This window comes from Mesitornis unicolor, unplaced genomic scaffold (assembly GCF_000695765.1).
Source record: "Mesitornis unicolor isolate BGI_N332 unplaced genomic scaffold, ASM69576v1 scaffold2189, whole genome shotgun sequence".
Classification (NCBI taxonomy): domain Eukaryota; kingdom Metazoa; phylum Chordata; class Aves; order Mesitornithiformes; family Mesitornithidae; genus Mesitornis; species Mesitornis unicolor.
Window position 1 is genome coordinate 30,312 of NW_010205034.1, and position 17,380 is coordinate 47,691.

The following is a 17,380-nucleotide window of genomic DNA, read 5'->3' on the forward strand; positions in this document are numbered from 1 at the left end:
TGAAAGGGAATTTTCCCCAAAGTCAGAGTTGGGAAAACCGTGTAAGCCTTCTGTAGAATACAGGATACCTATCTTCCTATGGTCAGCTGGGAGTTTTACTTACACCCCCTGCTCTTGGAGGCACTTAGCACACTGGTGATCCTAGATCCCTCTTGCAGTACACTGGAATTACAGGATCTGGCTTCTTCGGATTCTGAGAAACATTGGCACTGCAGAGCCTGTTCAGTGGGCTTGACTGAACTGGATGTTTATTGCCTGGTTGCCACTGGTTCAAGACACTGAGGGAAATAGTCCCTTACAGCCCCACAGTGGAGGATTTGATAAACGCTGCAAAGCACTGAAATTAAAAGAAGAATTCAGCAGAAACACCCAGAAATATCAGAAGAGCAGCTAGTGGATCTGATAAAACACTGGAAAATATAAGGTGAAAAAGGATAAAAACAAGCATAAACTTCAAAATGGAAAGTGGGACACTTCCTACCAATGCAGTTTTTCCCAGTTGAATCCACTTCATATCCAGGGTCACAAAAACATTTGTATGTTCCATGCAGATTCTCACACCTTCCGTTTGGACAGAGATCGGTATCCAGTAAGCACTCATTAATATCTACATAAAGGTGAAAAAACAAACCCCCAAAAGAGTCAGTTGTCGAGGGGTTGTGGGGGTTTATCTCCAAACTAGAAGATTTATTTCCAATATCACTAACATTGCCTGCTCTGTATTTATAATCACGTAGTTCTGATTAGGAAATGCACACCTAAATAAAAAACCCATCCCTTTCACACTAATTTCAGACTCACTAGCCCACAGACATTTAAGAGACTTGCAACTGTAGATAAGAACCAGGATATTAAATTAGGCCTTTACATTTAGAGAGGCACATGTACTAATTTAATAATGTAATAATAACGTACTCTTGATCTCCTGATTCACAGCATTTCCAGATGGCATCACTCTCCAAAGTACGAGCATCCCTCCTTTCTGAACGCTTTTCTCTCTCTGCTCCAGAAAATCTACTAGTGAGCATTGGCTGACTTACAGTTTGCCATTTCACAGTTCCACAGCTACAAAGCTTTTATTGTAATCAGTTGCTCCTTCTGTGTAATTAAGCAAACTCCGTCAGCCTTGCCTTTTTGACATGTGAGGAAGCTCAGTGTTCAACATGGCTTTACTCTTCAGGAAGATTTCAGTTGAGATGTGCAAATACGACTTAGATATGTGCTTTTGGAGTTACATAGGCAGTAACACTTCCCACAAATGTGCCATTATTCTGTAACAGCACACACACACATTCCATGGCATAAAACAGAGAGGGTGCACAGTGAAATGGCACGCTCCGCTCACTCCATCCTAAATCACTAATGTCTTGCAAACAGCCATTGGAATAAGCTTTCCTCCCATTCTTCCCTGCCACCCTCCTCACCAGCATGTCTAACAAGTCAAGGCTACCAAGGTAACACTTTTAGCCAGAACTGCTACAGTTTGAATTCCATTAGGTGATCTTACCATTTCCTCCTGCGGTCATGCCAGTGCCACTGCTGCACAGAGCCTGATATTCAGCTGGAAAAACATTGAAAAACTTACTGGAATATTCTTTCTGAGCTCATTGCTGTCAGCATCATCATTTATAATATGCCAATCGATTGGAATGAAATAACATGCATTTCAATTATTCTTAAAACATCAATAGCCTCACAGTGTTCTGAACCTGCAAAACATTTTAGCAGCTTTGGGGTCTGCATCTGCTCGTGAAGATGGATGAGTGAAAACTTCACATGGCGTACTGAAGCATTCAGAAACAGACATAAACTTCATGCTGCCCCTCCTACACAAATGAGCCTTAACATACAGCAAGATTCTCCAGAACTCGCATACCCAAACCCATGCTCAAGGTGCAAAGTGACCAGGAAACCAAAAGAGGTTTCCTGTAAATCTAGCCCATAGCTAACTCCACACAGCAGGAGTGTCTTCAGGAGTTCACAGCAGATCAAGGTTCTCTTATCTTTATAAAAATAATAATTAAATATATATGTCAAAAGTATGTCCAATGTCTCAATTACTGCTGCACTCAAGTTCTTCTTTTGAGTTCAGAACAATTAACAGAATAAACTGACAGCCAGATCAGCATTAACTGTTGCCATACAAGTCAGCATTCTCCAATGTATTCGCACTTTAATAATTTCACTGATAAAATTAATAAATATTAAAAATATCTCTGGAATTAACGGTCTTCTCTTAAAGGAAAATTACATTTAACACATCTCCCAATATTATCACAGCCAGCAGACTACTATGCACCCCTATCTGAACCAAATGATCACTGTCACTGTGTGTGAAAGCAGACCTGGACACACCAGCAAAACTTTCAGTCTGGAATGGCAGGAACTTGTGCAAAGAGCTGCAGAGGAGCACTGAGACTCCAGGGTCTTCCTCTCAGGATCTTTTCGGTCTCTCTGACACAATGCTCCTCTGTAAGAAATCTTCTCCTGCCCTCTCCCACTCTAAGCCCAACAAAACGCTACACTCCATCCTACATGAGATGGTGTTTTTATAACAATAGAAGTGGTGGGCAAAATAACACAGGAAAAATAGCTTCCACATATGTAAATGTTCTGCTGAAGCGATTCAAATATGAAACAGAGACAATGATACAGAGGCCAACATTTACAAAGTGTTTCAACCTTACTGTACAATAAGAAGGGTCCACTGATACCAGCAGAGGCTGCTGGAAAGGTTCCTTCCTATTCTGTTAACATTTCCTTGGTGCTTTGCTATTCTAAACAACTCAGCATGTTGTAAAATAGTGGTCTGTAAGTTTCTGCTAAAGAGTTCACATCAGCTCAACCAGGCTGGTTTGTTCCAACTGCTTTTGTCTCCCTAATGCTTTTCATAAAGCTATCTGTTCAAGATTTAAAAGATGGATCTAAAATGATTTTTGACTACAAATCAAACAGTGCTACTATGAGATGCTTTTGAATTACGTATTGAATGGTATACTATGTTTATATGCAACAACAGATTTGCTGAGTGAAAGAAGTTGGGCTTCAAATCAGCTCCCCACAGTCAGCCACCTTCACGACACCAGGGTCTATTTACGGGCTTCACGACAAGGACAGACTCAGCATGGCCTTCTTGGAAGAACTGTTCTCCTAAAAGCAGATTCTACCCAAAGGAATCATCAGGATTGCTTTCTTTCCAGAGAGAAGTTGTGTTCTAGAAAGCTTTGCTTGATTTCAGTGAGACACTCGAGTGTTCTCAACCAACCTAAGTGGATGTTTGCTTTCCATGGACTACCCAAGGGTTGGTTACTGTGTAAACAACTTCAGATCACCCGAAGGATACAGAATTCAGGCTGTAAACACCTGACTGGCAGGTGTACATAAGGAGATGAATATACGAATTACTCAAGATGTTTTCATGAATCACTTGAGGTGAAAATTATATTTTCTGTTATCCATATCTATAAAAGTAGAGTTTGTTGTTTGAAAATCTGTTTTAACACAGGTAACAACTCTGGACCCAGATACTGGCATTTACCATTGCCTCAAAAAATTCCCTCCCACACTTTTCCAACACACACAACAGCAGATTGCTCAAAACACAGAGCATGTTGTAGAGCAATGTAACCCCCCTGACTTAGGGTGCAATATCAACACAAAACTGTGTTTTACCCTTCTAAAAACCGTTTATCAACACAGATCTCAGATTAGAACGCGGACCAGTAAATTATGCCATACCTGAATTCTGCGCTGGGCAGGGCTGACAAGGCTCCCCAAAGGCGTAGTCGGTGCTGGCACAACAGCACTCCGATTTCGTCACTGCACCCGTTAACGGTCTCACGCACTGCCCTCGCTTGTAGCCACCATAGCATGTGCTTCGCATATGTGTATCTGAGAAAGAAATCTCTCTTAATCCTGCCATAGCCAACTACACTGCCATAAATTACAAGTATTAAACGTAGCTCGGGTGTCATTAACACCGTAAAAAAGCCATCAAAACACAACATCTTTCACATTTCCCTACGCTTTTCACCCACCTATACCCTCAATCTACTCAGGACTGGAAATTCTTCTTCCTCGTCCTCCTAGGAGTTCAGACATACAAACTAGTTACTGCACTTGATGACTTAACATGTATAGTGAGCTACTAGGGGAACAATCAGTACTTAACCTCGAACTACCAAGAAGCCATGGGGAAAAGGGACAAAGTCTCTGCCACTTGGCAGGGACACTACTCACTTGTAACCTGACAGCCAGCGGCAGGATCTCAGAGCTAGAACCAAGTGTATCTTAACACTTCCGAAAAAAGTCAGTACTGCTTACTTTATTCTCAGAGTTAGAAGAATGATTTGATTTCAACAGGAAGTAATTTCTCTCCCTGTCCCGACCTTCTTAGCTGTCTCTAATTTATCAAGGCTAAAATCACCAGTGGAGAAACACCCTGGATTAAGCCCACTAAGGCCACACTAATGCTTTTGTTTTCATTTCATATCTGAAAAAAGGCAGAATAAAAAAAATAAAACTAATTAAATCTTTAAGCTTAGTGACAAATGAAGAATTTTACATTGCCAGAAATGGGGCAAACTCTCACCTACTCAGAACAGATACAGCACTACTATTCACCTCCAACAGCATTACGCTGTGTGTCTACCCCACCTCGTGACGTGGCCCACTTCTGACTCTTTAAATGCAAAGAAGAAAAAAAGAGCAAAATGGGCTACGACAATAAATATCCCAGAGCTATCAGTATCCACCACAGCATCAATACATCAGCGTTGGTGACCTGTGACTCCCCACACATCACGTTTGTCTTACCGACACACACGCGTCCATCCAGTCCTACTGCAAGGCCAGGGAAGCATTCACATCTGAAAGAACCATCAGTATTCACACAGCGCCCGTTCATGCATATTCCAGCTGTCTCACACTCATCGATGTCTGTTGGAGAACAGAATGAGCTTTATTAGAAATTAAACTGCATCGTGTTCAATGCCCGGCTGAACGTTGCACTTGTGCAGCTTCTTTTCAATGTGTCCTGTAGAAAAACATCAAGTGTAAATAGAAACCAGCTCGAGTAAAGGTTTAGTAGGAATAGTGATAAATTCATTCTGTGGAATGGAGGAAGAAAATGTGAAATTCAGGAGAAATTAACAGAACAAAACAATTTCGCTTTCCTTGGAGAGTGAAAAGAGGCTACATTTTCCTAACTCGTCCCATATTCCGATGTAAGGGTCATTCAGGCAAAAACATAATTGGAGGAAGGAGGAAACTGTGACTGCAAAGACAAAGGACTTCTGTAGTGCGCAACAGGGCATTCCCTTTCTGTGCTACCAGTCACACTACGCCGTAAGAAATCAGACTACATAGTAAACTGAATCTTTCTCCCTCTCTCTGAGGTGCCTTCACAGGGCTACCACAGAATTTCCCTTCCTCCTGCTGTGGGTTCAGTTTTCGGAAGCACATCTGAATGTCCACAGTCAGACACTGCTGCACGTAGTCTCTCTGGTGATCTACATGACAATTGGGTTTTCCTATCAGATGCTCATTACAGCCCATTTTATAAACTCTGAATGGACAAACTGCACTCCGGCCTTGAAAGGAATTTGTTAATGACTTGAGCCCTGAGCAATCGCCGAGCACAAGCTACCATCTTTGTCTAACAATGGTACATTGAACAATAAGGCCCTCTGCAAAAAAGTACAAGAATGAAGCCTTATAATATTAGACTATCACAAAGGGATATCAAATTAGTAAAGAAATTATATAGGCTGCTTATCCTCTTAATAGTAAGACCATTCTCTAGACAGGGAGAGCATGCCATTATTTTATAAGTGATTAAGAAAAGGAGTGCCTAAAATATTGTTTGGAAGTATGTATAACCTTTATAAAATAATCACTTCATAACAACTCTCCATAATATATACAAGAGACAGCGTGTGTGACAATTTCCTTTTTTCTGACCTTAAAAGGGCAAATTGAGAGTGAAACACCTCTGTGTTTTACTTAGTTTGTGTTGTTTGGCATAAAACATGGCCTGTATGATCCAAGATTCCTTCCTCAAACTGCATTTTAAAATAGAAGTTATATTTAAGTGCATGGGCTCAATTCATTTCTACTTCATCCTGCAGCCTTTTGTTCTGCTTCAGACAAACCTTAAAAGCTTTTCCCACTTTAAACCTAGTCCTTACTGAGTGCAAGTGAAAACGGAGTTGGGACTTCAAAATGTGCCCATGCTATTTCACAGGGTAGATGGTTATTTTGTTAGACAACACCGAACTCTTTGACAGATACATGTTCTGCTTTGACAGATACGTGTTCTCCTAAAAGAAATAAACCAACTTTCCTTTTTCAAGGTTATTTCTAGGAACAGATAGGCAAAGGTACTTTTCCTCCTTTGCCTGTAGTAATTTTTTTAAAGATTTTGTAAGCTAGTAAGGGGTGAAATGTGCGATCCATTTTCTTTCGGGCTGATTTACAAACACGTTAAAAAAAAGATTTTGTAAGCTAGTAAGGGGCGAAATGTGCGATCCATCTTCTTTCGGGCTGATTTACAAACACGTTAAAAATACATTTATGGATGCTTTACAGAAAAGTAAAGTGGGTCAGTTAAAATTGCGCAGATCAGTTGAAAACCTGGCTCCAGTAAAGATGGGGTAAAAAGCCTCTGCTTTCACCAGGGCTGAGATCCCGCCCAGTAAATCAACTGCACATGCAGGCACCAAGTCTGAATTTCTAACCCTGACAAGGCTCTGCTGTCTTCTGTGTTAAAAGTCACCATTTGGACTACTTCAGAAATACTCGTTTTCCTGACTTTTGCCAGAACACTTCAATCTGGAACTGGAAAACCAACTCATGGACTCATTCTCCATGTCCAATGAGTTTTTGCCTTTTCTGCTTAGCTCGCTCAGTAGTGCCAGCTGGGTACACCAAGTCGTCTAATTTTAACCAGGAAAAACTTACTCAGACTCCTAAACTGTCACTTTCAGTTGCCTTGCAATAGCTTTCAACTTTGGGAATTCCTGTTTGGTCTATAGACAAAACAATCCATGGAACAGAAATAAACCTTAAACCTCTGTCTGCCTGATGTATTTCTGAAAAATCATCAGCAAATCCTCAGCGAGAGAAGCTGATGGTGAATAAGTTTAGAATGTCTTTCTTGTATTACAGGGAATACACAAGTCTATGGCGTAACATTCTCTTTTGGCATGTTACTTCACGAAGCCTGAGTGGAATTTTTCTCCAGACAGCCGAGCATATGCCCTGTACTTACACTTAAATTCCAGCCGTATGGAACTGAGTGTCACTTACAGAATCGCCAACTTGGGGCTAGAAATTCTCAATAGCTCAAAATTAAGCTTTGAGTGCATCAAATAAGATGCTTATAGGAGCAATGTGTTGCACGCTGCAATTCTTACATTCCCTTGTTGATTCTCTGCAGAGTTTGGCAGGAACACGCGTTCAATTCCGTATCAAAGTTGCTCAGGCAGGTCGCCAGTTTGCTGCAGCAATGCCAGTCTGTGCGTACACACGTTGTTCTTGACGTGTGTGAGCACTAATTGCATGTACAAGCTTAGAGTTTAGGCTTGTGTAAGACCTTAATGTGCTCACTTCGCAAACCAATTCAGGATATGCAGTGTGAACAATGAGTATTTCAAAGGGTAACCGCTCTGTAGGACAGAATTTATTTACTCTGGACATGTGGTGTGTATAGAAAGGACTCAGTAAGGAGAGACATTAAAATGTACAGGAGAAGACATTATTAAAGATCAATCTTTTCAACTTTTACTAACATGACTGGAGACACTTACCAGGGAGTTGTGCTCTCTCTAGCCACTACACTCCTGGGAATTATTTCATCATATTTTGGGCAAGTGGAAGAAAGGAGACAAATACGAAGTTGGGAAAAAGTGTAATTTGGGTGTCAAGGTCTCAAAATCTGGTTTGATTATGACCCAAGAGCAATTTTAACATGTAATGAGTGCTTGCATGCTCATTCTTAGAGAACAAGGCTTGCTGTAAGTGTTGAAAAGCAGTGGGAGAAATCCTTCATTTTACTATAAGATCTGTTCCAACTTTCAGTAGGAATCAGCTGAGTTGCCGGCAATTTTGGATAATTTTCAAATATTCCTCCTTTGATGCACAGAAGTAACATTTCTCTAGGGCCAGAAACCCCTTTTTGGCTGTATCCACACTCCTGTTTAGCCAGGAGGCATGTAAGAGAGGTTGTGAAGTTGAGTATCATTGGTTTTTAAGTTGTCTGAAGCAATTTACACACCATCTTCTTGGATGGCATTTCAGTGCACAGACTGATGTGAAAAAAGAGAAAGAAAAAAAACCCAAAAGACGCTCGAGGCAAAAATCAAGGCAAGCATTTGGGCTGAGATTGCATCAGTGAGTCACATCCCTGCCAACAGAGAGCCGGCGGTGATCTCTGGGAACACAACTGGCTGATGCGCCAAGGCCTGATGGGCATCGAGTTCGTCCCTGCCAAACCTGAGACCAAGCCTCGCTGCCATCCGCACTGACCCGCCACAGTATCAGCTTTGGCAAAGCACAGACATCCAGAATGGAGATAAAGCTGATTGCTCCAGTGGTGTGAAGGCTAAAGAGACACTTGTGTGGATCAGCACGTTTGTTCATTTGAGAAACTACAGAACAATTAACTCTCCCAATCAAAACAATCCTGTTATGAAGCAAGAATGGGGTCACCTCTCATTAGAAACATATTCTTTCCCCACCTGAAGGTTGGGCAGTGCTGTTCTGCACACCTAGTGCAAGAGCTATCAAACACAAGAGAAGTGTGGATGTTCTACCAGATTTATTGGACTGGTTCGGATCTAAAGTCTAAGTCTAGGCACCACACAGTTCAGATCTAAGACCATGCTCTGTACAGTGTTCAAGAAGCTACAGGATCCAAATTAATTCACCTTTCATGTCAGTAACTCTCAAAACCAAATTATGTATTCAAACACTTACTTTTGTTAGTGGTCCACAAGATGCTGCTGTGTAACCCAGTGTGGCATATTTTTAAGCTTGTCAAAGTGGAAGTAAGAACTTTTCCTGCCTTGATTCCAAGAGTTAAAAGATTTAAAATTTTTCAACAGAAAAATCCTAAGTAACCTGCCCCAGCACTTGCTTATTCCTTATTTCAACTCCTGCTTTGTGCCTATAAAACTTGTTGAAACATGAGGACTTACACACACAAAACCTCTAGTTCCTGATGAGACTGAACGGAAACTCTGATGACATAACCAGCGACCAGAACGCTGCAGCATCTCCCACAGGGGGTATTGCTCAGCTAGCGTGGCAAATGGAAAATACAACCTTGTTGTGGTGCTCCTGTCTGCATCTCAGTCATGCCAGGCACTCCTTGAAGTGCTGTATTGACTAGGAACACCCCGGCAGGAGTGGAAGAAAAATCAAAAGAAGGCAATGAGCAGGGATGTTTGGGCAGCCAATTCAGAGAACTTTGAAAGGTCAAAAATCCCTGGATTTTAATTAGGTCAGATCACACAGTCCTCAATCAAAGAACATTTCCCACTGGCTGGTTAGGGCGGTTGCTCAACACTGTGGAGAAGACTGAGTACTGTCTTGCACAATGACAAATCAATCTAGCTGATTAAAAAAGCAAATCTGGTGAGAACTCCGACTGGTATTTCTTGCCCCCAAGGATCTCTGCAAGGAAAAATAAGCAGATTCTTGAAGCTACCAGGGGGATACGACTCACAGGCTTTGGAAACCCGTAATTTATTGTGCTCACCTCTGCAATAGCGTCCATCAGATGCCAACTGGAATCCCGGTTTACAAATGCATTTAAAACTGCCATCTTCATTGATGCACATCCCATTGAGGCACATGTTCCTTATGCTGCATTCATCCATATCTGGAAACGTACACAACAGACATAATGCTCATAATGTTTAAGTAAAAGAACCCTTGCTAGATATATCCAGAAGATAAACTTTATTTCTTAGTTGTCAGAGGTATACGATAATCAGAAACATACGGTGGGACACACTCCACTGACCTAGAGGATGCGTCAAAGCAATGTCTGCTTTTTCATATCGAATCATTAACATATAAAGGTATGCATCCGAAACGAGCAGAGAATGAAAAACAGATGAGAAGCTGGACAGCTTAAGAACTGCTAGTTGCTAAAATCCCTAAAAAAGTGAGAAAGATACGTAACTGAAGAGAGTTTGCAACCGTGATGCAAACAGAAGCTACATGAGAAGCAGCCTCCCGTTTGGAACGGTAAACACAACTTGATGTTACAAAGAACACCTGAAAGGGGAAGAACATTTGTGTTTGGAGCTGTGCTTGATTTTAGTTGGCATTTATATCCTTTCTACTTCATCCTGCAGCAAATGAAATCAGTTTTGGACGTGACATCCAAAACCGATCAGCACTGTTTAGCAGCTTCACCTAAAGCACTGTACAGTTACATTAAGGCATGGCACAGTGCCGTGGTCTTCACTGATTAGTCTGTGTGCACGTGTATTCCTAAGAGCAAAACTCCGTGCGCTACAGTGCCAGAGATGAAACTGTTTCATAAGTGGATGCAACAGACATTCTGGCAACATGTGCAATGGAATTAAAACTGTTTTACCAGACTGCCGATGTCCTGGTTCTTATTACTATTAGCACATGGTATTTGGTGGGAAAGGAAGACATCTGAATCGAGGGGGTTTTTTCCAAAATATATTAATTTCCAAATATATTTACTCACTATAGTTCCATAACAAGATATTTTAAAAGCAGCTTATAGTGCTAAACTGTATCTAAGAAAGAGTCAGGAAAAGCAGTCTTAAAATGTCTGTCTCTAGCAAGGATTAACAGAATCACTACTAGCACATAAAATCACTGGATCATAATGACATTACAATATATTCGGAATCGTGCTATTTTCCTTAATATTGCAGCTGTCTTGGACAGAAATTACACTTCTAGACATGGTGTGTTTTCTTTTTACTTACAGGCTAAGTCAGACAAAAATAATTTATGATTTAAAAAAAAAAAAACGTGTATCTATCCCAACCAGGAATTTTGGCATTAAGTCTTTGAGCTGAATCACTGAGATAATATTCTGCCAAAAATGTTTCTAAGAACAGTGCTTGAAATTCCTTTAACGTATGAATAGATCATTGGGAACCCTCCCAAGGACCTTGGGAAGCATGATAAAGAACATTCTTCTTCCCCCCCCCCTTTACTAAAGGTCTGGGAGGTAGGAACACATCAATTATATTTACAAATTTTTGTTAAAACAGTTTTTATGGGTCAGATCAGACTGCATCCACATAAAACACACTGCGAGTCACCCAGCAAGATCCCATAAAGCATGCTGTTAAACACACAGTAAAACCAGGCAGCATGTGACTGTGCTCCGCTTGAAAACGTACCCCTCCCACCACAGAAACGGCACTCTGTGATAGGTATGTGCTATTTCTCCTGCTGGACAGACATCTCGATGAGGATTGCCAAGCCAAGGCTCCAGAACTGGCTGCAAAAGACAGTTTACTCGCCCTCCCAGATACAGCAAAAGGTATTAGAAATCCGATTCCTTATTCCTTCCTTTTTCCCCACCAGAGGTCCTTTTCTTCTTCATTGACGTGAATCACCTCTTGCAGCTGTAATTACTGATACAGAGCAACTCCAGAGAATCTCACCTTCGCAGTTCTTCCCATCAGCTGCCACTTGAAAGCCAGCATTGCACACACAGTGAAAGCTGCCGTCCGTATTTATGCACCGCCCGTTGTTACAGATACGGCCGTTCTGCAAACACTCGTCAATGTCTGAAAGCCAACCGGAAAGAGAAATCACACTTGGGGTTTTTTCTGGTTTGTGCTCAAAAGAAAGTTTTCCCATTTCCACTTCCCCTACGTTTTTAAGCCTACATGGAAACGACATTCACCTGAAAAACTACTTATTTTGATTTCCATAACCGAACGTTATTGGGGTGGAAAATGTTCATCAGCTTGAAATTCTGAGTTGCTGTGAAAGAATTTCAGTGAACATTACCCTGCAGCTTGCTCAAACAAGAATCAGACCCTTTCAATTGTTTTTCTGGCATTTTTCTTCATCATGAAAATATTTTTGCTGAAGTTTAACTTAACAATAGCTAACTACTGAAGGAAAGATGGGGGGAGCTTGTCTTTTGCTGCTGCTGTTTTGTAAGATAACAGCAAAGTTCAGGACTTTCCCACCTCAGAAGAGATTTCTCCTGCTTATTTTATGTTTGGAACATCAGCTCCTCATTTCCCTCTCTCTGCAGGAGGTGCTTGGCCAGTGCTCTGGAGGACCTGCACAGTGATATCACACGAGGCTGGCAGCTCTCCCTCTCCTTCAAATGAGGGGAGAGGAGATGCTGAGACAGACTGTCTAGACATTTTTCAGATTGCTCAGTGTTCTCCATCAAGGCCTGGACCATCTCCCAGAGATTCCTGCACACAGGGGACTCCGCTCGGAGAGATCTCAACCAGCCCAGGCAGACCCATCTACTGCACAGCCACGCTCTCTTCCCAAATATCCTGGGGGTGCCCTTCCCCAGGGCCTCTCTGCAGGGGTGCATTGCTGCGCTTCAGGACGAAGTGGAGCACAGGGTGTCCTCCGAAATGCCCCTGCTCGCTACACACCTATCTGAGGGGTAACTGATGCCTCTCAAAACGGTGAACCTGTATTTGCCTTCTCAGCAGTGCAGTGGTTCTGGGAAACTGCTAAGCAATCTCCAAAAAGAACTGTTTTGTAAGCAAGCAAGCAGGAGAGCAGAGGCAAGAGCTGCTCAAGTGAGAGCTCACTGCAGTGGCAGCTTGCAGCCCTCCTGACTTCCAGCAAAATTATACGGGCTTGATAAACCTGCCCTTATTTAATAAACAAGCATCATCGATCAGCAGTGCATAAAAGTGAGTTTTCTCTGCTCAGTCCTTTTCCCTCCACTTCTGTGGCACTCGGTTGTACCTGAGCCTGGCTTCAGCTGCTCCACCAGCTTTCTTCCTTAGGACAGGCAGAAATGCCAAAGCATCTCAAGATTTATCTGCCCTTGTTACAGTCCATTAGGATTTGTACTTTTATGCACCTGATGCCACCTAAACCACGGTGCAGAAAATTAACACAGAATGTCACGTTCTTTACATACACACGGCTGACCCGAGACCCACCTCCAGTTCATGTTACATTTATAATTTTCAAATTACAAAATAGCACAGTGGATTATTTCCCCTCCCCTCCCAGAGAAACCTGCAAACAACCAAAGCCTTCCTCCCACTGCCGTGTCCATAACTGCTGCCATCTCCATGCAAGGTCAGACTCCTCCTCTCAGAAATGTCAGGTAGATCACAGCAAGCACTTAGTTATTAAAGCTCTAACTCCCATACTTTCACAGCTTGTCATCATACAATTTTGCCCTTTTTTGAGATCCACTTCACACACCCTTTCCTGCCACTGAAAAGCATTTTTTGTTTTGATCAGTAATCGTAACGTGAAAACTTTATTCATTTATGTCTCCAACTATCACTTATCATGCAGAAAAAACCCCTCCTCTGGAACCTCAGAGCAAGGAGCAGATAAACATCTGGTCATTATGGAGACTTCATTTTTCAAGAACGGACGTAAGGAACACATTTGCACAAAGCGTATCAGCACAGACATACTTGTGCACGCAAAAAATAAAACCTCAACATACAAAGTAGTCATGCAAAGCAATTTTACAGCCAGTGCTGATTTTGGCAGGCACCAATGCTATATGCATATTTTGCCAAATGCACCCCACTAGCCTTTTTCTTTCCCCTAAACTGGTCCTAAAAATTCCTTCAGCAAACAAAGATTCTGCACATTGAAGCACTTTCTGAACTGCCTGTCAAGCAAGCACAGTTCCCATAGACTGCAAAGGAACTGCTAAGTGACCACACTTTAATGCCATTAAGCTACTGGGCTTCTGACAACCATGTGTTTGTGTAATGAATCAGTCAAATTAAAAGCGTGTGACAAAAATGACTCATGAGTAAATTCATCACTGCTGAGACTCCACTTCAGCACTCCTTCACCACCAGTCAGCCGAACGATGAAGATGCTTCCACAACACGGCTGTTTGGCAGCAATTAGGTCAAACACTCCCAGCAACATGCGGCAGTGGTGCTGGCTGTGTGTCCTCCTGGACTGGAGTAAGCTTCTGTATCACAAATACCTTTCTGATTCATGAAGGGAACAACAGGACACCCCAATAATATCACACTGACACAGATAGCTGCCTTCTGGCTTTTTGGAAACTCTCTGCTTCAGAATGAGTGCGTGCTCAAGGAACCCTTCTCTTAGCGCAGAAAGCAAAATATGAAGGCAAGCAGGGACTCTGAGCATTCAAACATCCTGCTTCATTTAGATGCTTCATTTCTTATGACATACCAAAGTAGTCATACATTCTCCTGCCAGAAGTCCCTCATTACGACTTAACTATTAAGGACTGCATCCACCTTTATACTCAAATTCCCTCCCAGGGACAGTCTGGGAGCCACAGAGCCCTGACAGAGGGCTGACCACTAAGGAGCCAGGTTTTCCCCACTGCTCTGGGAAGACAGGATGAAAACCATCAGGACTGGTGCTGAGCCTGGTCTTTAAAACACCAATGATGGGGATTCTACAGCTTCCCAACCCAGACCTTCCCAGTGCTTCACTACTCTTCCATGCCTTATTTAAGTTTTCCTTGCTGCAATTTATGTTTAGTTCTTTCTCTGACAATGGGTAGGGACAACACATGGGCACTGCACTCTCACATTTACCTGCTGGAAGACACGTACTTTCCTTTACTTTAGCCTTTTAACAGTTTCTTATAGGTAAAGGTTTTCTCAAAAATGGGTGTTTAATTGTCCTTCAGATTCTCAAGAAACAAAATTAAAAATGTCTCAATAGTTTTAAAAACAACAAAAAAAGAAAGGATGTCTCTTCCACTTCAAAGCCATTAATGGTGCCAAGATACTTTCAGCACAAGACAGAATGTCTTTCTTCACATCCCAGTCCGTGAACAGCCAGCTCAGGCAGGCTCATCATTCTCACCGCTGTAACTGATTTATTTTTTTTATAAAACTCTCATATTTAACACATCTGTTAAGTTTTGCTTAAAAACTATTTTCCCTCCTGGTATGTATACAGAAGTACAGCTATGGCTGTAAAACCACGATTTACCTCGGCACTCTGTTCTAGTTGCCGTGCTCTGATATCCTATCCGACACTGGCATATGTAGGATCCCTGGGTGTTCACACAGTCTCCACTGATGCATGGGTTCTTCTCACATTCATCAACATCTGCGAAACACAGACAACGTACTTTTATTAAGACATTGGCTGAAAGGTATTTGGGTCTGTAGTTGGAAGAAATAGCGTGGTTCAGTCTGAAAGAAAAGGGTCACCACTGAATCACCAGTGAAAGGATCCCATGTTCCGAGCTACGCAGGAGCTGGGAAAAAGAAACACTCAACAAGAGAAGATATTGCATGTGTGAGAGACAGAGGCCTTAATCCCACATCTCCACACTCCCAGCCCCACTAGAGACACAGATTTTGGCAGAAGCAAAATCCTGCATGAGACAGCTAATCCTTGCTCCTATCAGCAAGACCTGCAAATTAAAGGGCGCAGGAGCCCAACAAGATACTCCTGATGAGCTGAAAGATGGCTTGTAAGTCTTACTAACCCTGAGATCATGATTTCTTGTTTGTGTTGTTTTTAGCAATACGCCATTTGCATTCTCAAAGAGCTGGTAGGATTTAGGTCTGTGAAATAAGAAATCCTTGCTTCTGTACAATTTTGTGGCAAGTTACAAAATTTGTTAAATGCCATCTTAAAAGGCAAAACCGCTGCAAAAATAAGTTTGCAGTCGAAAGGAATTAATTCTTAAGTCTATTTACTGGGTTTTACTGGAGAAGGGGATGTTTTACTTAAGAACTCGGTTGTTACATTGTATGGAAAAGAGTTTTTCTTTAAAACAGAATTCCCCTCTGTGATTTACAGCAGAAAACCACGTACCAATGCATTCTCCTCTGACATCCAGTTGGAATCCTTTGTTGCACTCGCAGCGGTAGCTCCCAGGAGTGGGAACACAGCGCCCATTAAGGCAGAGATGTCGGAACACTTGGCAATAATCAGTGAAGTTCACCGGCAAGATCACTGAAAAAACAGAGTTGGAAAAATATTTGAATAGTTCATCATAACAGTTTTGGTAGTCTGCAACTTGTGCAGCATTTTCCATTAAAAAACAACTTCCTTCCATCATAATGTGAATTACATGGTAAAATCAGCCTTGGGAGAGAGGAAACGGCACTTTTAGAGATCTGTCTGAAAACAGCTAGCAACCACTGGTTTTTTCACTGTGGCGAGTCTGACCCTGCTCTTGTTTTCTGCAGGACAAAAGAGGACCGAGTCTGTTCATATCTGGTGGTAAAGCGGGTACGTGGCACTGCAGGGGCTCTACTCAAAGTCTACGGTAGCAAAGGGCAGGCAGACTGGTCCAGCTATCCCCACTGTCATGGGCAGGACAGTGAGGGGAGGACAGGGGTAGCCCTGGAGCCTGTACGCTCCTTGGCAGGCAGACGTGCGCTGGCTCTGCCCGTGCTCCCAGCTGACCAGAAGCTGTGCAGCTACGCCAGTGCAGTGTCAGGCCCGAGCTAACACACTTTGCCTCTCAGGCTTATTAGCTCAGCTTGGTGCTGAACCAAAACTGAATAGTTTCAGCTGGTGCCAGTGCAAGCAGAGCTGCCTGCATCTGCACAGAGCATGGGTGAAATGAGCTTGTGCTAAGAGTATGTGGCTATGCCAAATGATTTCAGGTGGCACTTGCCTACTGCAGACTGTATGGGCATGCAGTAAATTCCCTGAGCAAGAGACAGAACAAGGAACATGTCTGTATTCTGCTCCAGCTTCCTCTTAGCTCTAGAGAAACCTGACCTATCCATGCATACAACTGGAAAAGTTATTTCTTCATGTTGAGTGAGCCCCAGTGCTCAGCAGAACAGTTATTTCAGTTCATTTTCTACCTGGCCAAGTGAGAGTGAGGAAAACAACCTGAAAGAAGCTGCTTTCTTCCAGCCAAGCTCTTTAATGTAAGTCACCGTCACACCCTGCAGCAAAGCTTACAACAGCCTTAAAACAACAGTAATGTAACTACTGTAGTACATGGGCCTTGGTACAGGCAGTGGGGATGTAATCTTTGAATCCTGTCTTAACAGGGAACCGAACGAGGTGCACTTGCTGTAAAATAACGTGGTAACCAGGTTATGATTAGAAGGATATCCAGAGATTATACATCCACATAAAGTAAGCAAAAGATACCAACAGCTAAAGGGAGCACATTGCTCCTGAGAAACACATGTTTTTAAAGAAGCTAAATACAAGCGGTTCA

The 17,380-nt window shown here is 42.4% G+C and overlaps 1 protein-coding gene across 1 annotated transcript in view; it reads right to left on the minus strand.

Moving 5' to 3' along the window:
• LOC104545962 (fibrillin-1-like) overlaps positions 1 to 17,380 on the minus strand; it is a gene marked incomplete at its 3' end in the record, with an annotated part of 102,873 nt that overhangs the window by 30,187 nt on the left and 55,306 nt on the right. The window contains exons 10-17 of the mRNA XM_010191232.1: positions 16,009 to 16,149; positions 15,172 to 15,291; positions 11,667 to 11,792; positions 9,761 to 9,883; positions 4,816 to 4,938; positions 3,739 to 3,891; positions 1,508 to 1,561; positions 482 to 607 (exon numbers count right to left, since the gene is read on the minus strand). Coding sequence (XP_010189534.1) covers positions 482 to 607; positions 1,508 to 1,561; positions 3,739 to 3,891; positions 4,816 to 4,938; positions 9,761 to 9,883; positions 11,667 to 11,792; positions 15,172 to 15,291; positions 16,009 to 16,149 — 966 coding nt within the window. The remainder of the gene's footprint in view (positions 1 to 481; positions 608 to 1,507; positions 1,562 to 3,738; positions 3,892 to 4,815; positions 4,939 to 9,760; positions 9,884 to 11,666; positions 11,793 to 15,171; positions 15,292 to 16,008; positions 16,150 to 17,380) is intronic.